This window comes from Papio anubis, chromosome 11 (assembly GCF_008728515.1).
Source record: "Papio anubis isolate 15944 chromosome 11, Panubis1.0, whole genome shotgun sequence".
NCBI lineage: Eukaryota > Metazoa > Chordata > Mammalia > Primates > Cercopithecidae > Papio > Papio anubis.
In genome coordinates, this window is record NC_044986.1 from 112,250,326 (window position 1) to 112,276,713 (window position 26,388).

The following is a 26,388-nucleotide window of genomic DNA, read 5'->3' on the forward strand; positions in this document are numbered from 1 at the left end:
GAGCAGAGGTGGGGACAGGTTGGGAGCAGAATAGGTTTTCAGTAAGGATTGAGCCTGTTATTCCAGGCTGAGCCCACCATGTTTAAGGGGGCAAAACGAGAAGGAAAAAACTGAGGATGGAGAAGGCAACTATTGTGGCTTCACAGATGGTCTCAGAGAGCAGCAGTTACAGGGCAAACAGGGGGTGGCGAAGATTTCTGCAGCTGTCAGCCACCCAGAACCCTGTGGTCAGGACATGTAGTCGTTAAACAGCGGCGTGGCTTTCTGACAGTGGTTTTGACTTTCTTTCACTGGTGTTTCTCCTGAGCCTTCTGTGTGTTCGTGGCTACAGTGCTATGTTGACTTGTACCTCCTCAGCGCACCCCAGGGACCCTCTCTCCCTAGAGCTGCAAAGGAAAAAGGCCCCTATCTACACCGAGTTGCTTGACCCTGGATCTAGGAGTCGACCTCACAAAACCCCAGATCACATGGTAGGAAACACGCCAAGGCAGCTGTTGAGTTAGTGAGTGGGATGGAAACAAGTGGAGCCGCCGAACCTCCTGACGCAGCTCTGCAGGTTTCATGAGGCTGGGCCTGCCCTTGGGGAGCATGCTTTTTGAGAATTGTTTATCAGGAGATGACTTTGTCACACTTGACATAGAACTTCCTCGGCACATGGGAACCAAGGAGAGAGATGGCTGGGTCTGTCCCTTTCTGAATAGAGGATGCCCAGACCCCATGGAAGTGACGCTCCAACTGAGGCAAGGGTCCCTGGAGCTGGCTGGTCCTCATTCGGGGTATTCATAAAGACCTTCTTTATCAAGACTGCTCACTGTCCTCTATGCATCAAATTCCAGAATATTAAAATTAAAAGATACTAGTTGGAGGTTAAGGTAGTCATTGAAAGAGAAATAAATTACTCACAAAGACTAGGTGACGAATGTGTAGAACCTGTTACCCCCAACGCTGGCCTTGCTAAACATGCAAACAGAAAAAGGTGGGTAAGAGAAGGCTTTAGGTAGATCCTGGGGTGATGAATAATAGATAATAGGGCTGGGTGTAGTGGCTCACACCTGTAATCCCAGCACTTCAGGAGACCGAGGTGGGCAGATCATTTGAGGTCAGGAGTTTGAGACCAGTCCGGCCAATGTGGTGAAACCTCATCTCTACTAAAAATACAAAAATTAGCCAGACGTGGTGGTGCACACCTGTAATCCCAGCTACTTAGGAGACTGAGGCAGGAGAATTACTTGAACCCAGGAGATGGAGTTTGCAGTGAGTCAGGATCATGCCACTGCACTCCAGCCTGGGCAAGAGAGTGAAACCCTGTCTCGAAAATAATAATGATAGATAATAAAGATCCTCTACTGGTATCTCAAGGGTATACCCCTGGAATCACCTCCCCTCACGGAGCTTTGACAGAGGACAGGAAGGGTGAAGAGAAGTAAGACAGGAGAGTGAGAACTGAGGTTCCAAAGCTCTGGGGCCAGACCAGGGAGGCCGAGGTGTCTGGACTCCACACCTCAGCAGGTGGGGATGGGGCTTTCTGCCTGCACCGGCTTCCCTGGGATTCCCAAGGTTGGCTCCGCCCATCTGAAGGCAGGGGTTGGAGCGCCCATATCTCCTACCCCATGGGCATCAGAGTCACTTCTCAGGGGGCGGGCTTGCCACTGCCGCCAAGGAGCCACCTAACCTCTTGCTATATCAGAACTAGGATTTCATCTGAGCGCGGCGGCTCATGCCTATAATCCCAGCACTTGGGGAGGCAGGGGTGGGCAGATGACCTGAGGCCCGGAGTTTGAGACCAGCCTGGCCAACATGCAAAACCCCATCTCTACTAAAAATACAAAAATTAGCGAGGTGTGGTGACACACAACTGTAATCCCAGCTGCTCAGGAGGCTGAGGCACAAGGATTGCTTGAAACTGGGAGGCAGAGGTTGCAGTGAGCCAAGATCACACCACAGCACTCCAGTCTGGGTGACAAGGGAGACTGCGTCTCAAAAACAAAAAAAACACTAAGATTTTGAAAAGGGAGGGAGCGCCTGTCTAATTCTGGTAGCTGGTTTGCTGTTGTTCTCCAAGTGTTCCTATGGAGCTTTTGTTGCCTCATGGTTCATATTAACCAGGCCCAAATTCCAGAACGTTCCATCCTCCTGGAAAGCCTTCCATCCCTGACTACGCATTCAGAGCAGGTAGGCTGTGGGCGTGTGGTTAAGGTCAATGCCTGCCATCCCCCCATGAGGCCCTGTGTGGACAGGACTGGGAAGATGAGGATAAGAAGGACCCCAGAGAGTTCAGCCGGGGCATCCACGCGTCATCTCTGCTGTCTGCTTCCTCTTATTCTCTTGGTACCATTGCTTCCAAGGAGCTGATCCCAAAACCTGGGCTCCGGTCTTTTTGTTCCTTTGTTTTTTGTTTTTGAGCCAGGGTCTCACTCTGTCACCCAGGCTGGAATGCAGTGGTGCAATCTTAGCTCACTGCAACTTTGACCTCCTGGGCTCAAGCAATCCTCCCACCTCAGCCTCCCAACTAGCTGGGACTACAGGCACACTCCACCATGCCTGGCTCATTTTTGTATTTTTATGCAGAGACAAGGTCTCACTGTGTTGCCCAGGCTGGTCTCAAACTCCTGGGCTCAAGCGATCCACCCACCTCAGCCTCCCTAAACATTGGGATTACAGGGGTGACACACTGCACCCAGCCTGAGCTCCAATCTTATATTTCTTGATTAGAAATCCAAGATAAGCCAGTCATGGTGGCTCATGCCTGTAATCCCAGCACATTGGGAGGCCAAGGTGGGTGGATCACTTGAGGTCAGGAGTTTGAGACCAGCCTGGCCAACATGATGAAACCCTGTCTCTACTAAAAACACAAAAATCAGTCAGGCATGGTGGCACGCACCTGTAGTCCCATTTACTCGGGAGGCTGAGGCACGAGAATCACTTGAACTCGGGAGGTGGGGGTTGCAGTGAACCAAGATCGCACTATTGCACTCTAGCCTGGGTGACAGAGCGAGACTCCGTCTCAAAAACAAAACAAAACCAAAAAAAATCCAAAACAAAGAGGATGTAAGTCCTTTGAGGGGAAAACAGACTATTTTTTTAAGTAAATGTACATCCAAATAGATAGCACTCAGACTGAGTCTGGAAATGCCACTCCAGGACAAATCATTTTTCCAGAAGCTGTTGGTGCCCTGGAGCTTCTTAGGAGATGGGGCTGAGAAATATCTTACTGGCAGGAAGCTTGGCTGTTGACTTAGGGACTCTGATGACAGCATTCTTTTCTTCTAATTGCAGTGAAGACAGAGTTATTGAGCACTACAAGAAACTGAACGGTCAGACAAGAGGTCAAGCAATCGTGAAGTAAGTGGCCCCTTCCCAGCTTGCGTAGGGACGGTGTTTGTGTGTGTTAATATATCGTATGTCAGAATTGTTCAGTTCCTCTCCAAAGACATATCTGGGAGTGGGGGGTGTATGTTGCAATTTAATTTTCAAGTAAATAATCACTCCGAGAACTTTATCACATACACATACACAAATATATATATATGATACCAGATCTGCTGAATAACTAGCCTTGTGTGCATTGTGTGTGTGTGTTTATGTATCTTCTTATTGTCGTTCCAGCTACATGAGCATCGTGGAGTCTCTCCCAACCTATGGGGTTCACTATTATGCAGTGAAGGTGAGTGCACTCATTTGGTGAAGGTTGACAAACCTCCCCTAAACAAACAAATCAAAACTTCTCATTATATGTTTTTTTCCTTTTCTTTTCTTTTTTTTTTTTTTTCTTTTTGAGATGGAGTCTCTCTCTGTCACCAGGCTGGAGTGCAGTGGCGCGATCTCGGCTCACTGCAACCTCCACCTCCCGGGTTCAAGTGATTCTCCTACCTCAGCCTCCCAAGTAGCTAGGATTACAGGCATGCGCCACCACACCCAGCTCATTTTTGTATATTTAGTAGAGACAGGGTTTCACCATATTGACCAGGCTGGTCTTGAACTCCTGACCTCAGGTGATCTACCTGCCTCGGCCTCCCAAAGTGCTGAGATTACAGGCGTGAGCCACCGCGCCCGGCCCTCATTATTTTTTTCTTTATAACTCCTGATGGGAATGGAAGTCTCAGAGGACTTGGTCAGGAAGATTACATGCTGGGGAAAGACAATTTCCAATACGGGAAACTTCACGCGGTCTTTCAATGTGTTTCAGCCTGTGGTCCATTTCTTTGTCAGCCCTAGAACTTAACAGAAAGGCTGTCTCTGATATATATGCTTTCTGCCTTCCAAGAAAACTTCAAAACTGTGCTCTTTATTTCAGTTTGGTAAAGACTTGGGATTTTCAAAGTGCCAAAGGAGTATGGGTGTTTGGCACTTAGAACCTCAAAGCATAAGCAATGGCTTAGCTGCTTATTTGGAAAAGAGCACGAATCCAGGAAGCCTGGCCCAGCTGCATCAGGCTCCCTGTCCGGGGGCCTTGTGATCTCACTGATGCCATTTTATGGTGTGATGACAGCTCTTACCTGGTCAATCTGCTGTTGCAGTGGCATTGGATTTCCTCTTGTTCTGTTCTCTGAAACCGTTGCAGTGCGCACAGCTACTTCCCAGAGGCAGGGGTTTAATACAAGGATTTTATACTACCTTTAAAGTTTGTTTTTAAGAAATCATATACCCTGAAGCTTGAAAATAAATTTCAAAATGTATCTCTTTTGCCTTTTATCTTTTTGCTCATCTTGAAATAACTCACGCCCCACAAATATTTCAAAACCATGATGTGCCAGTTTTGAGTTTTCCAGACACCCACTTTGAGGGTGTATTAGGTTTTTTAGAAAGTTGGCAATTAGGGCAGAGCTAGGGAAAAGCTGCTTGATATGCTCATTATAAAATCCTAGCTTCTGAGGGCTCTAATTAACTCAGAATCATCCTATTTGAATATAAAATTGCAACTTACACTCAGGTGACAAGAGGTCTCTGTTAACAAACGGTGGGGTGGGGGGTGGGCAGGTGCAGTGGCTCATGCCTGTAATCCCAGCACTTTGGGAGGCCGGGACGGGTGGATCACCTGAGGTCAGGAGTTTGAGACCAGCCTGGCCAACATGGTGAAACTCCATCTCTACTAAAAATACAAAAATTAGCCAGACGTGGTGGCACGTGCCTGTAATCCCAGCTACTCGGAAGGCTGAGGTGAGCGAATTCCGTGAACCTGGGAGGCAGAGGTTGCGGTGAGCCAAGATTGTGCCAGTGTACTCCAGCCTGGGTGACAGAGTGAGACTCTATCTCAAAAAAAAAAAAAAAAAAAAAAGCAATAAACGGACTTGGTATTTCTAATTCAGTCCTGAGACTGTTTCGGCTTCCGTTTTGCTACCCTGTCCAACAGCATGAGTCCTGAAACCCTGCCTGGCACCCAGCTGTCATCTTGGGTGAGCAGGACCTCAGGGTGACACCTTCCGGTCTGTGTTTCCCGGGGCTGGGGAAGGTCCTGGGTAAAGCTGGGCCAACTCTTTGCTGTGATTTGTTGTTAAAAGGAGAGGAGTCACTTTCCATAGTCTCTACGGCTCCTCTGGCTCTGACCATCGATGACAGTTTCTCTGCCCAGAAGGTCCTTTCATTAGGTGTGACATCTCACAGATTTTCAGTTGTGGTGAGAGGGCGTCCCAGCATGGAATCCCTAAATTCTTAGAAGGAAAAATAAAAGAGAGAGAGAAAGAGAGAGAGAACAGGGCATTCACTCCTTATATATAAAGGGAAAGGACCTCAGCTGTCCAGCTGATTAGCAGAACCAGGCCCCCAGCCCCAACATTCCCCATGTCACCCTCTTCACATAACAGAGCATCCTTCAATGATGGGCGCATCTGTTAATAAACAAAGTAGACAGGTGGGCTCCATCCCTTCCCAGGAAATGGCACTTTCCCTTGTCTGCCCCCAAGCCAGGAAATCTCCACTTAGTGTGTGTTTACTTCCTCCAGCCCCATATTCACCCGAACTTTGTTTGATATCCTAGGACAAACAGGGCATACCATGGTGGCTGGGCCTGAGCTACAAAGGGATCTTCCAGTATGACTACCATGATAAAGTGAAGCCAAGAAAGGTAAGGGCGGTCTCCTGCGTGGGTTTAACGCCTCTCAGATCCGGAGAGGAACAGGCGTAAAGGTCTGTTTTACTTGGCTAAGGCCATGCAGCCTAAAGGCTCACCAATCCCCTGCCAATTTTAGTGTATACAAATTACTCCACAGCAATCCCATCTGAGTTCCCCGGGTAAATCGTTTTTCATTTTTTTCTTCCTGTCTCTGAGGAAACCTAAGCTGTTATAATTACTTAAGGTGAGACGACTGGCTCAGTTCTCCCCAGAGCCGATAGGCAAAGAGACTTTTGAGGGACAGTCGTGTTCCTTAATTTCGGGCGGGGCTGTGTTCTTTGGGAAAATGATGTAACATTTCTCTTGAATCCTGAAGCCAGTCTGAGTTCTCCCAAAGGTTTCTGGGACAGGAATCAGGGCAGGTGGGAGAGCTCAAAGAAGAGATTGCAGGTCAAAAAGAGCTGAAAGGCTGGGCAGGCTGGCTCACGCCTGCAATCCCAGCACTTTGGGAGCCCGAGGCGGGCGGATCGCTTAAGACCAGGAGTTCTAACCAGCCTGGCCAACATGATAGAACCCTGTCTCTACTAAAAATACAAAAATTAGCTGGGCACGGTGGTGGATGCCTATAATCCCAGCTACTTGGGAGGCTGAGACATGAGAATCACTGGAGCCCGGGAGGTGGAGGTTGTAGTGAGCTGAGATTGCCCTGCTGCACTCCAGCCTGGCTGACAGAGCAAGACTCTGTCTCAAAACAAAAAAAGAAAAAGCTGAAAAATAAGAGAGAGAAGGGTTCCTGGAAATCCAGCACATATTTTCTGGCTCAATAAAGGTGATCAGAAAATAAGGTTATTTGCTGAAGAGGGAGAGAAACAGAGAACGGTTTGCAAAGTCCTTGTAAACCCAAAATGGAATGTTTGAAAGGGATACAGCATTTGAATTTTCTCTGTTTTCATTTACACACACTTTTCAGACCTGAACAAATTGGAAAATTATAATGGAAAAATATCTTAGAGGCGAGTGCTGTCATTCAGGTCCCCTGGCGGAGAATAACAGAGAGATGGTATGCAGTTCAAACCCTGAAATACATATTAAAAACCTATGAAAACCACACTTGCTTTAGCAGAGAGAAAGCAATATTGGGCCATTATGTCATTCCAGATTGCTTTCCAAGCTGTTTTATCCACGAATAGGATTGAAACCCACACTACATATCTGAGTGGATTGTAGGCTCTCCAGTTAACATCTGTCCTTGGCCAGCTTCTTTATTAAATTGATAGAAGAAAAAATGTTCCCATGTTGGGAGGATTTTCACTCCATTGATCAGTAAGGTGGTTAAGTTCTAAGACAAGATGCTGAGCAAATGGTGGGGGAATTACTGACTGGGAACAACTCAGGAAGAACCTGGCTCTTTAGTGGGTGGAGGGAGTGTTTTGCGGCTATCTCTAAAGCCTTTCCTTATCCATTTAAATGCAACAAAAAATTAACTGGATCCTCTGTTCTTACCTTTTCTGACTTTGTATTCCTCGATTGTGGGATCTATACCTCTTCCTCCCTGTATTTTTCTTCCTGTTTTCCCTGTGCCTTTTTCCCACGTGGCCTTTTTAATTTTCTGTGCCTTTTCTTCCTGAGTTCTCTCTTCCCTCTTTCTTTTTAGAACCACCATTCTCTTTTTGGTTTTTTTGTTTGTTTGTTTATTTGTTTGTTTGTTTGAGACAGAGTCTTGCTCTGTCTCCCAGGCTGGAGTGCAGTGGCACGCTCTTGGCTCACTGCAACCTTTGCTTCCTGGGTTCAAGCGATTCTCATGCCTCAGCCTCCCCAGTAGCTGGATTACAGGCACCTGCCACCATGCCTGGCTGATTTTTGTATTTTTAGTAGAGATGGGGTTTCACCATGTTGGCCAGGCCTGTCTCAAACTCCTGACCTCAAGTGATCTGCCCTCCTTAGTCTCCCAAAGTGCTGGGATTACAGGTATGAGCCACCGCACCTGGCCTGACTTTTCTCATTTCAACCTGTAGGACTGTTTTTGCTGCTTGCAAAAGCCAAGAATACTCCCTAAAGCCTTTAACAAAATTCTGGCTGCAATACATTGAGCTCTCTCTTGCCCATAGTGGTGGAAGACCAAGGCTGACATGCATAATTGAGATCTACAGCAGAGATCATTAAAATCCAGCGGTTGAAATCTCTTCTCCCTCTAAGATTTTTAGAAGACATGCTAATAAGCATTCATACTTGTTTGGTTCCATTTATTAAAATGTTTAAGCTTTCTTTATTTCTCTGATTGAGGTTCTAATGAAGAGTGAAGAGGTGATCAGCTAGCACTTGATGTATGTAAAACACAGGAAAGGTTGCATATTTAGGGCTCAATCAGTTCTAACTATTATTGTAAGATGCTAAAACAGGCTTCAAGATAAGGAAAAGTAAGAAGCCAAAGGCATGAAAAATCAGGCATCGAATAAGAGAATTTACAATAATGAATGGAACTTATCCAGGTCCATGAATTAAAAATATTAAACGGTCAATATAGTTTTCCAGGCCATTGGCTCTAACCCAGACTGGGTTGTTATTGAAAATCACTTGGGTTTCTGTGGCCTTTGAGGAAGAAGTCGGAATTTTCCAGCCCATTCCTAATTTAAGGACAGACTACCAAGCTGTCAGAGCCATCATTCATTCATTCGCTCAAAAAAACAGTTATTGCGGCCAGGCACAGTGGCTCAAGCCTGTAATCGCAGCACTTTTGGAGGCCGAGGTGGGCGGATGACTTGAGGTCAGGAGTTTGAGACCAGCCTGGCCAAACTGGTGAAACCCCATTTCTACTAAAAATACAAAATTAGCCGGCCATGGTGGCACATGCCTGTAATCCCAGCTACTGGGGAGGCTGAGGCAGGAGAATCACTTGAACCTGGGAGGCAGAGGTTGTAGTGAGCCGAGATCATGCCATTGCACTCCAGCCTGGGTGACAGAGCCAGACTCCATCTCAAAACAAAAACAGAACAGTTATTGCATACCTCTTAGGTGCCAAGCCCATCACTGGGCACTGAGATGAGACATGAATCCTGTCCTCCAAGATGTGTGATAATTGAGCCAGTGTCTGAGTGGTGTAATAGGACTCTGTGTGAGGGTCAGGGATGATTCAAGAAGACAGTCGTCAACTAGGCATAAGGAGAAGAGAAGTCCTCACAGAGGAAGCAGAGAGTGAGTGGAGTCTTCAAGGATACAAAGAGTTTTGCAGATGGAGGAATGGGGTAGGGAGGTGTGCAGGAGAGGCCAGTGTGCCTGAAATCCCAGTGACAGGGGTAGGGGACACAGCGCCCTTCATTCTGGAACACCAAGTGAGAAGAGAGGAGTTGGCGAGGAGGTTGGGGCTCGCAGGCTCCTGGAGGCTTGAAGGCTCTGCGAAGAGGACTGCCTCCTCGATAGGGAGTGGTGGCTGCGGTCTGTTTGAAGCTGAGGAGTATAGTGTCAGATTTCCATTGCTGTAGAAGCACCCTCTGGAAACTGCTTGGAGGATGGATAGGAAAAACCCAGGACAAGACTGAGAAACCAGGACATGATGAGGGTAGGGCAGGTCACACCTGGCGGGGCTTGAGGATGGAGAAGGGGAACCAAGATGTTGAGAAGGCGTGTGTTACTGATCACCTGTAGGCGGAAGCGGGAGGCCAAGAGAGGAGGAGGGCAATACAGAATGACTCCCAGGCTTCAGGATCCACCAGAGTGTGGACGCTGAGAGAAGAGGAGGTCTGGGAGTGACAGATGAGGGATGAGTGCAGTTTAGGACACGCAACGCTGCAGGCTTGATGGGACATCCAGATGGCTGTGACTAGTAGGCCGTTGGGCATTCAGTTGGAGCTCAGGAGTAGCAAGAATTTCCAAAGCATCACTGAACTAGAGACTGGACAGAGGGAGGAGGTTGGATTGGCAGTTGGCACACCAGGAGCTAGGAGTGAAGAGTTCATTTCCCAATCACGACGATCACGGTGAGATGCAGAGGCAGCTTCCGTTGCACGGGCCCTGAAGCTTACATAATTTGGGGCCCTCCTTAAGAAATGAATGTACAATCTGAATATAAAATTAAGAACAGGCATTTGGCCGGGCAAGGTGGCTCACACCTGTAATCCCAGAAATTTGGGAGGCCGAGGCAGACAGATCACCTGAGGTCAGGGGTTCAAGACCAGCTGGCCAACATGATGAAACCCCATCTCTACTAAAAATACAAAAATTAGCCAGGCCTGCTGCGGGGGCATCTATAATCCCAGCTACTCAGGAGGCTGAGGCAGGAGAATCACTTGATCCCGGGAGGCAAATGTTGCAGTGAGCTGAGACTGTGCCACTACATTCCAGCCTGGGCAACAGAAAGAGACTCCGTCTCCAAAAAAAAGGGGGGCCTTTGAAAAGCCCTTGAGGGAAAGGAAAACAGCTTGGTTAACTTAGCTTCTAGGGGTGCCACCCCATCCCGCTAAGATGTCAGATGAAACTTAAAGGCAAGGCTGTGGACTAACTGGAGCCATTGTTAAGAAGGCTCAGCTACAAGAAGACCTAAACGGGGCGCCTATTTCTTTTTCTTGCATTGCCAACCTCATCACCATTATAAAAAGGCCATCTCTGTTATGTTTAAGGGGCATATCAGTTTCTGAGACTACAAAAAGCCCACAGCCTGATCCCAGGTCTCAGAATCTAAAAAGATGCACACACATGTGAATGCATATCGATGCAAGTCCACACCTAAGCCAAAAGTCTGTCTTCAGTGCCTCTGGGCCAGTGGCTCTCAACCTCCACTGTACATCAGGAACTCATCTGAAGCCACTGGGATGTCTAGATGCCACAGCCCCCTGCAGGCCTACTGACCTGCACCTCCGACCAGGCCACTGAGCCTAGAAGAAGCCCCGCAGGGATTCTGATGTATGCCTGGAGACAAGGACCACCGCTGGCAGCCCTCTGTGCTTTGAAAATTCAGACGTGGGGAAGGTCAGCCAGGCTCACTGGTGTGGCCAGCAGTGTCCCTGTACACCGAGGGCAGGGGAGGTCCCCCGCACGGGCCTCATGACTGGGTGAGCCATCTGGGAGGGGCAGCACTCCAAGGGATGCCGCTCCCTCCTGGCTCTGGTGCCTGGCACATCTCTGCCACCTCGAGCCTCCAGGGATGCTCAGGCAAGGGAGTGGCACTCTGCACTGTGCACCTGGAGGCTTCTGCAACAACAGCTGCATCTCCAGCCCAGGCAGCTGCTCCCGCCCGGCGGCAGATAGAGGCCCTCCCTGACACTCTGACCCAGTTCCAGCAGCTCTGTCACGTTGCACCAACACAAGAAGAGCCCGTGTTTAAGTAGAGGCAGTGGCAGGGATGAGTCTGCTCCCTCTCCTTTGCAGAGCCCAGAGGCGTCCACTGCCTGCACAGCTCCAACAGCATCATCAACCCGTCAGCACACCCACAGGGGCTCAGCAGCTGCCTTGAGAATCCACTTAAGTGTTTCCATATGACCTACGCCTCATCCCCCACAAAAAAGCCCAAACAAACAAAAAAGGCACTGCGAAAGAGTGGCTGATGACTGTCCACAAAGGAGCATAACAGTAGCCTATCCCTCATTCTCCAGTTGCAAGCAGTTTGCCATCCTAGTTTCAGAGTCTTCCCTCAGTCACTTAATCACTACTCTGGAGCTTAGAGGCTCTTGAGGGGTGGAGTAAAATGCACGGGACCTCACCGGTGGCTCCGAGAGCAGAGGACTTTTAACCCCCACACTCTGCTACCTGGACCTTCTAAAGAGACAGCCTCCTGGCCTTTGGAAGCACAGCCCTCAATGCAAGCTGCTGGAGTTTGTCAAAAAACCAAAAATCACAGCTTCATTGCCTGCAGGGTACACGTGTCAGGAACAGCTAAACATGTGGGGACACCCTGAAGACTGGATTTCGGCTTTTGTGCATGTTCAGAAGAGTTCACAGATGTTGAACTTCTGAAGGCCAACTTCGGTAGTATTTTGGAACAACATAGATGGAAGAACAGCTCCCAGAATACCCTTAAAAAAGCAGCAAACAAAACGAAGAAAAATCAGAATCTACAATGCATGCACATTCTCCAGAATATCAGCCCTTGCTTGCATATATAAGTTCTTTTTAAGAGGTCAGGCAGAACCCTAAATACTGTCTAAGGATAGGATGTAGAATATATATATATATATATATATATATATTTTGTTTTTTTTTTTTTTTGAGATAAAGTCTCAGTCTGTCGCCCAGGCTGGAGTGCAATGGTGCGATCTCGTCTCACTACAGCCTCCACCTCCTGGGTTCAAGCAATTCTCATGCCTCAGCCTCCCGAGTAACTGGGATTACAGGCGTGTGCCACCACACCTGGCTAATTTTTGTATTTTTAGTAGAGACGGGGTTTCACCATGTTAGCCAGGCTGGTCTTGAACTCCTGACCTCAGGGGATTCCCCCTACCTTGGCCTCCCAAAGTGCTGGGATTATAGGCTGAGCCACTGCGCCCAGCCAAGATGTAGAATTTTTTACAGAATATTCAGTATCCCCTCATCAGCTCTCAGTAAATCTACTTCAGTCCTTCACACAGTGATGTTTCTCCCTCCCTCTTTGCCTTCCTCCCCACTTCTGAGCTTCTGTTCATACTCAAACGCCACATGACACTTGGGGACATCCCTTTGAGTGCTTTGTAGCTCTCCTCTCTCCTTTGCCATGGCTACGGTTGGAAGTCTTTCTGCACAGTTGTGAATGTAGCATCCAAGTACAGTGCTGACGGGGTGTTACATGTCTGTCTTGGCTCAGCAATGGTGAGAGAAGTAGAAAAGTCACAGTAGCAAAAAAAAAAAAAAAAAACAACTTTTTTTTTTTTTTTTTTTTTTTTTTTTTTGAGATGGAATCTCGCTCTGTCTCCCAGGCTGGGGTGCAGTGACACGATCTTGGCTCACTGCAACCTCTGCCTCCCAGGTTTAAGCAATTCTCCTGCCTCAGGCTCCCGAGTATCTGGGACTACATGCGTGTGTCACCATGCCTAGCTAATTTTTTTTTGTTGTTGTTGTATTTTTAATAGAGACGGGGTTTCACCATGTTGGTCAGGCTGATCTCAGACTCCTGACCTCAAGTGATCCACCCACCTCGGCCTCCCAAAGTGATGGGATTACAGACGTGAGCCACCGCGCCCAGCCAAAAAAACAAATCTTGCAGCAATTGTTTTACCCTATTTTATGCTAGTTACTGCATCCCATTTTAGAATGTGCATATGTGTGGAAATAGAAAGAAGCGCTGCTGAGGTGAGAGGCTCCGTATTTCACAAATTACGGTCCTACTGACCTCAGGAGACAATGAGACAGTGTCAGGTTGGCATTTAGGCACTGGAGGTAAATCCCAAGTTTCATCTTAGTTTGCATTTATGGTTGAGTAAAGAGAGCCAGGCCATCAAAAAAGAAAAAACTGCCAGCTGTGTGAAATGACCGTCAATAGCAACATGTCTCAGACCAGGTATCCCACGGGTTTCGGGCAGTTGTGCTGGTACAAGCAAGAGTTTTTCCTCTTTCTTCCCTGGAAATGTTTGAATGAAAATTAAATGCTATCTATTGAGGCATTGTTTATTAAATCTTGCAGAATCGGGGTCCCACGGGGCAGACGTAAGTAAGTCTGGATGAAATCTGTCTCACATCCGGCTCCCTCTTTAGGGGAGGGGTCGTTACATTCCTTAGATTGATTGAAGCCCGAGAAAGCCTGAGAGCTCTAATCTCTGAGACAATCTGCCCTTGTTTGCAGCATCAGTAACTGAGGCATGGGGAGACCAGGGAGTCGCACAGTCCTCAGACCTGCAGACAAACCAGCCATCTGATCATCGGGAGCCATTACACATGAAAGCAGAAAAGACTTTCCAAATGGACACTAAGAGTCAGAATAGAGAGTCCTCCAGCAGGCTGTATCTGAGGCTTTAAGCATCAGACAGCAAATATTGCGAAGCACGTGACTCCAAAAACCCCTCCCTTGTAAAGAATATTCAATATCTATAAATCATCACTTAGAAATGCAGCCCAGATTTAATGACATCTCCCCCCTGGGAAGAAATAACAACGTCAGTCCTTGTTACATATTCAGCAGACAGCATTTACTTATTTATTTGATGTGCAATTAGGGGGGCTTTTATGTACACTTAGATGCACAATTAGGAGCACTGTGGGGTCCCCTCTGAGACATTAGGAGAAGGAACCAGAGTAAATGGCCTGCCCCCTGTCCCCAAGCAGCCAATGTGGCTTCCTGTGATTTCTAAGGGTGTTTCGGAAGCAGGGGCATTGGCTCTGGGAATTGATGCATTACTTTCCCTCCCCCGGATTAGTAAAGATTTTTGAATGAAATGAGATGATGAGACAGGAAAGGAAAATAACATTTACAGGAAATATTCCATTAACTTGGTGTGGACTCCCGGAGGCATTGCCCTGCTAAATTATGCGGTGCCGCGGACGTTCTGCCTAGTGCGCCGCGGATTTATCGTTCTCTTCTGTCGGCGTCTGCCTGGCTCGCTTTCTCCTTGCTGGGCCTCTGACTTGGCCAGCCTAGGTGGCTGCCTCCCTCATTCCAGCATCTGCATTCCCGTTGGAAACCACACCCTGTGCACACCTGGGAGAAACACTTCACTTAATGCACTCAGCATTCTTAGCATTTTGCAGCTGCCCCTTACTCATTCCCAGAGTACTACCAAAGGGCCTTCTCCTGGTATGTTATCAGTCCTTCAGATCGCAGCACAGCACTGAGTGGACCTGGAAGCTTTCGATGCCTGTGGGTGACAGGCCCTGGCCTTGGGCATCTAGAGAGACTGGCCCCAAAGCTGCAGACCAGGCCTACTTGTGGGGGGCGGGGTAGGCGCAGAGATGGGGAAATTTGGGAGTAGGAGGTGGAAGGCATGGCGAGTTCCCAGAATCTGCTCCTTAAAAATAACTCTCCAGGGAAAAAAGGAATCATATTCTAAGAAAATTGAGATCCTCTTCTCAAAGCATCAGTCCTAGACATCCCCTTCTCAAATCGCCAATATCAGACATGGCTGAATCATCTCCATTTGGAAGAGTAATCCCAAACTCTTAAGAATGGTCATCAGCTGGGCATAGTGGCTCACACCTGTAATCCTAGCATTTTAGGAGGCCGAGACGGGTGGATCACTTAAGGTCAGGAGTTCAAGACCAGCCTGGCCAACATGACAAAACCCTGTCTCTACTAAAAAATACAAAAATTAGCTGGGCGTGGTGATATACGCCTGTAATTCCAGCCACTCAGGAGGCTGAGACGTGAGAATTGCTTGAACCCAGGAGGCAGAGGTTGCAGTGAGCTGAGATCACGCCAGTGCACTCTAGCCTGGGCGACAGCAAGACTCCACATCAAAAAAAAAAAAAAAAAAAAAAGAATGGTAATCATCTGAAAGCCCTGAGCTGGCACTTAGAACTTCAGTACAGGGTGTTGAATATGAAATCCTCTCCGATAAAATGGCCCCCATATGAGTTTTCCTGGGGGAAAGTCAGACTTACTGAGTTTCAGTGGAAACTGACTTGAGTTTGCCTCTGCTGATGATACAGAGACAGAACCATGAGTCCAGGAGGCAGGATACCAGCATTTCCTTGTGGGCCTGGCTGAGCAAGAGACTCAATGCACCAAGGCCAGTTTCTCTTTTCCCAGTGCTTCAAAGCAACCCTCTATCCTGCCCACCACAGGGGGGTTTATGATAATATGGGTTGCTATCAATATTTAATGAACTGCTTTAAAAAATAAAACTGAAGCACTAAACAAACATAAGGCATTTTCAATTGCAGACAACACTTTTGAAAGCATCCTCTGTATTCCTAGACTTCCCAGTTCTCTAAAACTGTAGGAGTTGTTGGTGAGGATGCGTGACTCTTCCTGCCTGGAAGTTCATTCACTTGTTCAGTAAATGTTGTCTGAGTGCCTGTTGGGTACTAGGTCCTGCTCTTGGCTCTGTAGATACTGTAGAGAGTGAACAAGAGAGACCAGGTCCCTGCATGCACAGAGCTTATAATCTAGTGGGGAAGGTGGTCAAATTTATTTATTAAAGACATCGACAGCAATAGTGTTCGAGCGCTAAATTCTCTCATCCAAGTACTAACCAGGCCCAACCCTGCTTCGCTTCTGAAATCAGATAAGATCAGGTGCGTTCAGGGTGGTATGGCCATAGGCTGGAGAGTTGAATGCTATGAAGACAATAAATCAGAGTAAGGAAGAGCGGGAGGGGTGATGGATGGTCAGGAGGGGTCTCTCAGAGCTAGGGCCATTTCGGTGACTCTACTCCTAAGTGTTGTACATATGATTCCCTGGGAAGCAGTCTGAGATTGACTCGCATGCAGGAAGTTTACTGGGGTGTGCTCTGGGACTAACAACAAATGGGAAAGTAAAGGAAGCAGAACCAGGCAGAGAGAGAAGCTGAGCTGTGATGCAGTCCCAACATGGCATCCCTCAACCTAGACGAAACTCTGAAGCTAGAACAACCCTTGGAGCCATCGCCATCGCTGTTGAGGCTGGGGGCCAAGCCTTACCCCTCAGCATTAACCAATCATTAGATCCAAGTGACCCCCTTGGCGAGAGGGTGTCGACCTTGGACAAGGTCTGTAGCTGACCTCAGCTCTGTAGCTGAGACAAATTCCAGGAGAGGGCGTACGTCCTTTAATCCTGCAGGGAGAAAGAGGCTGGTCAGTGCTGCATGGTATCTTCTACAGCAGTGGTTCTCAGTGTGGTCCTTGGACCAGCAGCATCTTCATCATGTGGAAATGCGTTAGAAATGCAAACTCTAGCCAGGTGAGGTGGCTCACACGTATAATCCCAGCACTTTGGGAGGCTGAGGCAGGTGGATCACTTGAGGTTAGGAATTCGAGACCAGCCTGGCCAACATAGTGAAGCCCCAACTCTACTAAAAATACAAAATTAGATGAGCGTGGTGACGTGCGCCTGTAATCCCAGCTACTAGGGAGGCTGAGGCAGTAGAATCACTTGAACCTGGGAGGCAGAGGTTGCAGTGAGCCAAGATCGTGCCATTGCACTCCAGCCTGGGCGACAGAGTGGGACCCTGTCTCAAAAAAAAAAAAAAAAAAAAAGCAAACTAACGGCCAGGCTAGGTGGCTCACACCTATAATTCCAGCACTTTGGAAGACTGAGGCAGGAGGATGATAGGAGTTGGAGACCAGCCTAGGCCACATAACGAGACCTCATCTCTGCACATAATACACATACAAAATACAAAAGTACAAAGGAGTAGTCCCAGCTACTCCGGAGCCTTGAGGAGGTTGAGGCTGCAGTGAGCCAAGATCACGCCACTACACTCCAGCCTGGGCAATGTAGCAAGACTCCATCTCAACAAAACAAACAAAGAAATGCAAACTAAGGATTCCCGCCTGAGACTTATGAGCTCAGAAACTCTGAGGATGGGACTCTGCAGTCTAATTCCACAAGCCCTGAAGGTGACTTGAGCACAGGCAGTGAAGCTGAAGGCCCACTGCTCTGCATACAGGCAGTTAACGAGGACTTTTCTATGGGATCCTGCTTCATTGTTTTGTTGTTATGAAGACATTGTAGTCTGAGTTAAAATCAAATTCTTTCCTAGAGCAGTTACACTTTTAAACAAAAAGAGAGAGATGTTTTGTAAATTCATGACCTCCATATCCACTCCAAGGCCCAAAGCAGAATTTTCTTTTTTTTTTTTTTGGTACAGGGTCTCCCTCTGTCTCCCAGGCTGGAATGCAGTGGTGCAGTCACACCTCACTGCAGCCTTGACCTCCCAGGCCCAAGCAATCCTCCCACTTCAGCCTCCCTAGTAGCTGAGGCTATAGGCGTGTGCCAACACACTCAGCTAATTTTTGTATTTTTTTGCAGAGACAGGGTTTTGCCATGTTGCCCAGACCCCCAGAGAAGAATTTTCTTGACCAAAGAATTTTGGCACTAACTCACTTCCAGTATATTTTAGAAAGTCATGATTAGCAATTTATTTAACCTCTCTGTGCCTCTCTTTTTATATCTGTGAAGTGGGGACTAAGAGACACAGAATGGATGTAGTCTAATTTTATCCATCTCGAGCAAGTTTACTTGTCACAGAGTTTCTCGGTCCCCAGGATAGAAGTGGCATTGGCCTTGACGTTGCAAATATTGTTACAGTCGCTTATGCTGAAAACAAGAGGCAGCATGGCCTTGAAAAGCAAACAACGCCTCTTTGTGAAGTGGGTTAATTTTTTTCTTGGTCACTGGATCTGGGAAGCCAGGGTTCCTCGGTTCCCACAGGGTCCTGGGAAGGCCATCCTGAGCCTGGTCTGAGTAAGCCAAGCTTCCAAGGGCACCAGCCTGTATCTTCTTGTGTTCTTGTTGAAGCCCATGCTGGTGTCACACTGTCACCTTTGAGGAAGGTTGACCTGTCTATGAACAGGGGAAAAAAAAAAAAAAAAAGCATTGCCCTGTCCAGGTGAATAATTCTTAGAGAGCATCTATTGCATGAGAGTAATTAATCTGGAAAGTTACAGGAGGGGAGGAATGTAAGTATGCCCTAAAGAGGGGCAGGTCTAAATCTCTCCCAGGGTGACTTGCTTGGAGGCACCTCCTGGAAGGGGTACATTCAAGCTCCAAGAATTTCCCCAAGTTGTCCCTGAGGTCAGTCTCTAGGCCTGACATACCCTTGGGGTGCCGCATGCCTGCCCCCTGCCCCCTGCCATTATTTGCAGGATATCTGACCCAGTAGTCAAGACACCTCACAATTCTACACAATTGTGAGTCACTTCCCTGGGCCTCAGTTTTCTTAAGTTGGTTGATGAGATGATCAGGAATCCTGAGGTTGAAGGAATCTTAAAACTAGAAACAAAGAGAAATAAAACAAGGTAAATAAAGCTCATTTTAAAACCAGAGGGGAGTCATGAATAAAAGAAAGGATGAAAAGCAACAGTTTTCCAGAAGAAAGCGGTAGGAGGGGAAAATGCCGATTTCTAGGTAGGTAACCCCTCGTCTGTCTTTGGCTCCCGTGGAGCCAATGCTCAAGCTAGATCTAATTAAATAACCGAAAGCAGTTTTTCTACTGCAGCTGATATGCCTTTGGGGATATGTGGTCTCCCAGGATTCATCTGCTTCCCACACAATGCCTGGTCTCCTCGACTTGCTGTTCTTCCTGCCCCCGAAAAGGCACGTGGACCAGCACTAAGAAAGGTCATATAAATAGCCACGTTGATTGTGTGGACAGTAGGAGTCAAACACAACACTTAGTATTTATAACATGGAAATAAACACCCAGTCAGATGACGTAGCAGCCGCCCTGAGACTGGCTGGCTTCTAAACAACTCTACAGATGCAGATTCCCACTACTCAGGGAGCCCCGTTGACCTTGGATGCAATTTGAAGAAGCAAATCAAAACCAAATGCTATGGTTGGATCCCAAACCACTGCAGAGGAGCATCCAATAGCCTCGCTCGCTCCAAAAGAAGCCATGAACCAGTAGTGACTTATGAACAGATCTGGTTTCTCTGGCTGAAAAACAGAAGATTTGCTAGTATAATAAGAACATCGACCACCTGGGACTCAAAAGACAAATCTCTTTTATCTCCCACTGTTCCTTTGAACGTGTTCTTCCCTTGTCTCTCGGTAAAAACACAGGCGGTCTGATGACTTTTCTGATCCCTCCCGGGTATTACAGAGTCAACCAGTCATTTTAAATAGCAAAATAAGCTTTTATTAAGAAATTAGAGTGTCCAGTTCTTTATGACAATCAGAGCTTCAAACTTGCTGTAAAGTTAAATCTCTCCGTTCTCCCATCTGAGCTCCATCCCCGCTTCGGTTCATCTGATGTCAGGGGACACCTATTAAACTCTCCAGGTAACCCTAATGAACCCTCTCTTTCCAGGTTCAAGGAGAACAGTCCATCTTCCGCCTTCCCCCTGTGGGTAGCAAAGAGTTCACAGAACATCTCCCTCTCAAGAACCTCTCTAAAAATGACCTCTCAGTTTCCACCCTCCTAAACCTTTTATGCCCCAATTGTGGGTAAGGGATTTTCAGGGTCATCTAACCAAAAGATTTTTTTCAAATTGTGATAAAATGCACACAACATAAAATCTATCATTTTAACCATTTTTCAGTGGCCACTTCAGTGAGGTATATTCCCATCATTGTGCAACAGATCTTCAGAACTCTTGTCATCTTGCAAAGCTGAAACTTTACCCATGAAACAATAACTCCTCTTTCCTCTCCCCCATCTGCTGGGAACCATCATTCTACTTTCTGTTTCTATGAGTTTGAACACTCATGTAAGTGGAATCAAAGTTATTCGTCTTTTAGTAACCATAGGGTTTTAATATCCAAACCAAGATAGCACTACAAATGAAGAGGGGCATTAGTGAATAATTACCCCATGATAGCAAACAAACCAGGGCTGTTACTGGCAAACAAAGGCACATGATGACCTAGCTAACCAGCATAGGGATGTAGCTAACCAGCATGGTGACCTAGCTAACCAACATAAAAACCTACCTAACCAGCATGGAGACCTAGCTAACCAACACAGGGACCTAGCTAACCAGCATGGTGACCTAGCTAACCAGCATGGAGATCTGTCTAACCAGCATGGTGACCTAGCTAACCAGCATGGTGACCTAGCTAACCAGCATGGAGATCTGTCTAACCAGCATGGTGACCTAGCTAACCAGCATGGAGATCTATCTAACCAGCATGGAGACCTAGCTAACCAGCATGGTGACCTAGCTAACCAGCTCTTGGCCCCTCGCTTTTTAAAAAACTTCTCCTATGGAATGGTCTGCTCATGGCCCTCTCTAGTGATACTGCTCATCATAAAGTGTCAGCTGGGACTTCCAGTTATCCTGTGACTCTAGTTAGGCAGCGGTGAAGTTACTCATAGACAGCATAATTCATGACAAACCTATGTAGGTGAGAATCAAACCAGTGACTGGGGAGACTTCAAAGAACCCCAGTGAGGCCGGCCACAGTGGCTCATGCCTGTAATCTCAACATTTTGGGAAATTGAGGCAGGAGGATTGCTTGAGGCAAGGAGTTGAAGACCAGCCTGAATAACACAGAGAGACCCTCGACTCTACAAAAAAAAAGAAAATTTTTTTAAATTAGCTGAGTATGGTGGTGCATGCTTGTAGTCCCAGCTACTTGTGAGGCAGAGGTGGGGGGATTGCTTGAGCCCACGAATTCGAGGCTGCAGTGAGCTGTGATCGCATCACTGCACTCCAGCCTGGGCAACAGAACAAGACCCCAAGTCAGAAAACAAAACAAACAAACAAAAAGCCCTGGCCAGTGAAATAGTTCATCCAACCACCCAATTCTTTCTCTCTAGCTTTTCTAACAGATGTTCCTGCTGGCTGCACAGGATTTTGCAGATCTCTTCACCAATGCTTATAATCTTTCTGGAAGGTATACACTGGCATCTGCTGCACTGAATGGGGTCCCTGCACCCCCTGGAGTGAGCACAGCCTTGTCTTGGGTGTCTCTTCTCTGGCCTTTGAACAGGAAGGTCAAGAGCCAGAGGAGCTCTGCCCTGCAGCCTCTCCCGGTCCTCATGTTTGACTGGAAACCAAACCCCAGCCCTACCTTTAATGAGCATTAGAAGTCACAGTAGAGTGAAGTTCCTCTGTATGTGTGTGTGTATTTTTAGGCATGCACCTGTGTATTTTTAAGTACATAATTGAGTTTATGTTTAAGGTTTGAAAACCCATTTAAAAAATGGATCGCTGGCCAGATTCCTCACTAGCTACGTCTGTGAGAGAGCACTTGCCCATCCCCAAGGGAGAAGAACAGCACCCTGAGGCGCCACTGCCCCAGCTGCCCTGGTGCCGACAGGCCAGAGGAAGTGAGTTGCCCTCTGTAGTGACCCCCAGAGCAGATGTGAGAAGATGGCCCTAGTGGGAGAGCCATCTGACAAGGGTGGGGGAGCTTTTCATGGATAAGGGATGCCCCTAAAAATTAGGGATCCTCTGTTTTATCCTGAACTGCTAGCTCCTATTAAATAATGAGTCTTATTGAGTGCTTTTTTTTCTTGAGACAGAGTTTCGCTGTATCACCCAGGCTGGAGTGCAGTGGTGTAATTTCGGCTCACTGCAATCTCTGCCTCCTGGATTCAAGCGATTCTCCTGCCTCAGCCTCCTGAGTAGCTGGGACTACAGGTGCCTGCCACCACACCTGGCTAATTTTTGCATTTTTAGTAGAGATGGGGTTTCACTATGTTGGCCAGGCTGGTCTCGAACTCCTGACCTCAAGTGATCTGCCCACCTAAGCCTCCCAAATTTCTGGGATTACAGGCATGAGCCACTGGGCCTAGCCTGAGTTTCACTGAGTTTTAATCAAAGACTGTCTTGTGATCTGTGATTAATCCAGACTAGGATTCAGTAGGCGAAAGAGTAGAAGGCCACAAGAGGAGCACCTTGTCACTGTCCATTTCTCCCCATCCCCCAAAGCCCAAGGCACCCACTCATCTACTCTGTGTCTCTATGGATTTGCCTATTCTGGACATTTCCTAGAAATGGAACCATATAGCATGTGGCCATTCATGTCTGGCTTCTTTCACTTAGCAAACGTTTGCAAGGTTCATCCCTGTTGCAGCATGCATTAGTACTGCATTCCTTTTTTAGGGCTGCATAATATTCCATTGTCCTTTGATGTTTATTTCAGCATTTTCTACACTTGTACAGCAAACACAGACACACAAATGATGCCCCTGACTTCTGTATCTGCAGTCATGCTTTTCCTTCACATACCTGCCCAGCTTTGCCCCTGGTTTCTTTCTGATATTGACTCAATGTCACTTTACCAAGGCCTTCCCTGGCTACCTTGTTAACAATGAGAAACCCTATCCTCTCCTTCCCTGGTTCACATTTGTGTTTCAAACCTGTTATCTTCTAACTTACTGTATGGACCATGTAGTTTTCTTATTTATTTCTTATTTATTTGCCCACCTCTCCCCTTCATAAGAATGTACAGGATACACTGCTGTATCCTCAGTAGCTGACACAGTGCCGGGTCCATGGTAGATACTCAACACGTGGTTGTTGAATGGATAAAAGTCACCGGAGCAGAATATCTAATCACTTGTTGCCACCCACTGCTAATTTCACAGACTCCTCCGTATGTCTGTGGATAGTGGCCTCATAGATTGATGCATTAAGAACATAACTGGGGCCAAGTGCGGTGGCTCATGCCTGTAATCCCAGCACTTTGAGAGGCTGAGGTGGGCAGATCACCTGAGGTCAGGAGTTTGAGACCAGTCTGGCCAACATGGTGAAACCCCGTCTCTACTAAAAATACAAAAATTAGTTGGACATGGTGGCGGGCACCTGTAGTCTGAGCTACTTGGGAGGCTGAGGCAAGAGAATTGCTTAAACCCAGAAGGCAGAGGTTGCAATGAGCCAAGATCGCACCACTGTACTGCAGCCTGGGTGACAGAGCAAGACTCTGTCTCAAAAAAGAACATAACTCATCTAAGGAAGGGATGCAGAGAGCTCCACATAGCGAGCAGGACAGTTGGGAGGAGAATGGAGGAGAGGGACTGACTTTTTAAACAGCTTAGGTTTGCTGATGAAAAAATGAAAAGCATAAAAAAATTGCTCCCATCTGGGCTTTCCTTTGATTTTATTTTTGTCTGTAGCACCAAAAAAACACAGAATAATGAGGATATCGTGAGTGAATTGCTGGAGTACTGCAGACCCTTGAATAATTCTGGTTAATCTAGACTTTCTTCTTTCTTCTAAGGATCTGTTCAGTTGGGAAACCCTGCTTGTCGACTTCTAGTAACCTCTTTGTCTTGGCCAGTCCTAACAGCTTGTTTCTGCTGAACCAGCCAATACTTAGGAAGCTGTGTAAGGCTTTTTTTTTTTTTTTTTTTCCGTTCTTCTTCTTAATGAGTTTGATTCAGAGGGGAAGCCCGCGCTGGACTGACCTTCCGGAAAATGTAAACCTGTTTAACACCAAACCTTACACAGCCAGAACGTGCTGTGCCCAACTCTGCCTGCCCGCCTCGGGCTCTGCATCGGCACCTGCAGGTAGGGTTCAAGGGTGTTACAGCCAGGATCCTACCTGCCCGGGGTCATTCTTGACCGTCTCAAGCAAACAGACAATTTCTAGGCAACGTGATTTGTAAAGATCTGATCTCTAGGTTGGGAGTAGGCTTCCGGTTTGAGATCGTGAGCTGCTGGAATCATAGACTTCCCCAGTTCACCTCGGAAGAGCAGAGTTCCAACAGAGCAGCCAGAAAGAAGGGCTACGGCTCCTCGGCTGTGGCTCTTACCATCGTCCCTCCCTGAGCTCACCCTAACTGCCATTTCCCCATTATTGTGTATCGCAGTTTAGAAATGTATTTTTAACAAGATATTTGGGTTCAGCCACTGGAGGTTCCTCACATGGTGGAAATAGCATCGAGTTGAGCAGACAGAGGAGGGCTCAAGTATCACCTCCCACCATGTGTCATCTGTGTGACCTTGAGAAGGTGACTTAACCTCTCTGAACTTCAGTTGTCATAATATCTAATATCTCAAAAAGCTCTTCATTCATTCATTCATTCACTCAACAGACAACTATTGAGTGCTTCGTATGCCCCCAGGTACATGCTAGGTGCCAGGAAAACATACTCAAGGAAATGTAAGTCTGGTTGAGGAAGACGTTAGAGCAAAAAAAACCATTACAGCACCAAATGAGCATTGCTTTGGCCGACATATGTGTATGAATATCTGGGAGAGCTGGCTCAGACCAGGGCTGGGAATTTTGGGAGGCTTAGGACAGCCCTGGTGAAAACAAAGTTGTTTAAGGCAGGCTGCGCGGAGTAGAAGCCTCAGCTTCCTCCTCTGCTTCCGCCCCTTCTTTTCCCCGCAATTCAGTCTCCCAAGTCAGTCTGCGCACTGCAGAAGCCCTCTGGGGGAAAGACCAGAGCTCTAAATAGGACCAGCCCTCCTGGAAAGACAGAAAGTCTAGATCTGAAGTCCTCACTTCTTTCTGGAAGGAGACCTCGCGGAGCAGATACCAAATAGCTCCCACAAGAGGATCCATAGAGAGAAAGGCCCCAGCTGCAGATACCGTGGCCCAGCCGCAGCCCCCTGCATGCCTCAGGTCAAGCTGAGAGGTCACGCCCTCCAAGCGGAAGTCCAGGCTGGAGCGGGCAGGCCCACCGCCTGCCATCTCTGCTGGCTGCTGCCACAATTGCAGAGCAGCTGGCGAGACCGCAAGCGTTCCTTCTCCCAGCAGCAGCCTGACTTGAAAAGCAAACCACAAACCCCTGGCCTGATGCCCACTCACCCGCCTCACTCCCTGGCACCTTCCAACCAGGGGAACCTGGAGCTCACACATGAAGTCACAGCAGCAGGCAATCTGCCTCGCTTCTGGTGCCCACCCAAACCAAGGTCTGCCAGACAGCAGCGCTGGGACCTCTCCCCTCCCCAGCAGGATGGGCCGGCTCTGGAAGCACAAGGTGTTCCAAAGTGCAAACAAGCTGCTGTTAAATTATTGTTCCCAAAAGCCAAAGCCCTTGCTGGTTTGCTTGCTTGCTTTTTTCTTTCTTTGCCTCACACAGATATGGCTAGGGTAGAGTATTGACTTTTTTTTTTTCTTTTTGTTATGCGTGATAAAGCACGGTGTTAGTTGTGACTGTATGCCTGTATTTCCCTGCAGAGCTGGTTGCCAGTCCATTTTCTTCATCCCATCCCCATCTTCCATTCAGTCGGATGACCTCCACAGAGGAAATCCGGATGTCTCTATGATGCCACATCTCTGGACCAGGCATAAGAGAAATGCCAACTGCCAACCTCCCCGCCACCCCTGGGGAAAAAAAAAGAAAAAACAAGAACAACAGGTTTCTCCCTAAAGCCTGCCCTCCAAAGTAGTCAAAACCTGAGCCGGGCATGGTGGCCCACGCCTGTAATCCCAGCACTTTAGGAGGCCAAGGCAGGCAGATCACTTGAGGTCAGGAGTTCGAGACCAGCCTGGTCAACATAGTAAAACCCCATCTCTACTAAAAATACAAAAATTAGCCAGGCATAACACAGCTACTCGGGAGGCTGAGGCAGGAGAATTGCTTGAACCCGGGAAGTAGAGGCTGCTCTGAACCGAGATTATGCCACTGCACTCCAGCCTGGGCAACAGAGCAAGACTCCATCTCAAAAATAAAAAAATTTAAAAAGATAACTTTACACCAATCTGGAAAGAGAGGTCTTGGCCAAAGCAGGTGAAATGGCCTACCATCATTTTCTCTCCAGATGTACGAAGTATTTCTCAGATTGATTTATTCCCCTTTGAAGCATCCCAGTGAGGTCTGTCATAGCAGGCATACTTAGCCTTGGCTTTTTTTTTCAAGGAAAGACAGGAGCACAGAGAGGTTAAGCCACACATCACTGGG

At 47.5% G+C, this 26,388-nt stretch overlaps 1 protein-coding gene across 13 annotated transcripts in view; it reads left to right on the forward strand.

Annotated features, from left to right (window-relative positions):
* Window positions 1-26,388, forward strand: part of FRMD4A (FERM domain containing 4A) — a 693,308-nt gene that overhangs the window by 593,524 nt on the left and 73,396 nt on the right. For all 13 annotated transcript variants that reach the window (XM_003903401.5, XM_009214008.4, XM_009214010.3 and 10 more), the window contains 3 exons: window positions 3,277-3,342; window positions 3,607-3,664; window positions 5,975-6,061. In XM_003903401.5, coding sequence (XP_003903450.1) covers window positions 3,277-3,342; window positions 3,607-3,664; window positions 5,975-6,061 — 211 coding nt within the window. The remainder of the gene's footprint in view (window positions 1-3,276; window positions 3,343-3,606; window positions 3,665-5,974; window positions 6,062-26,388) is intronic.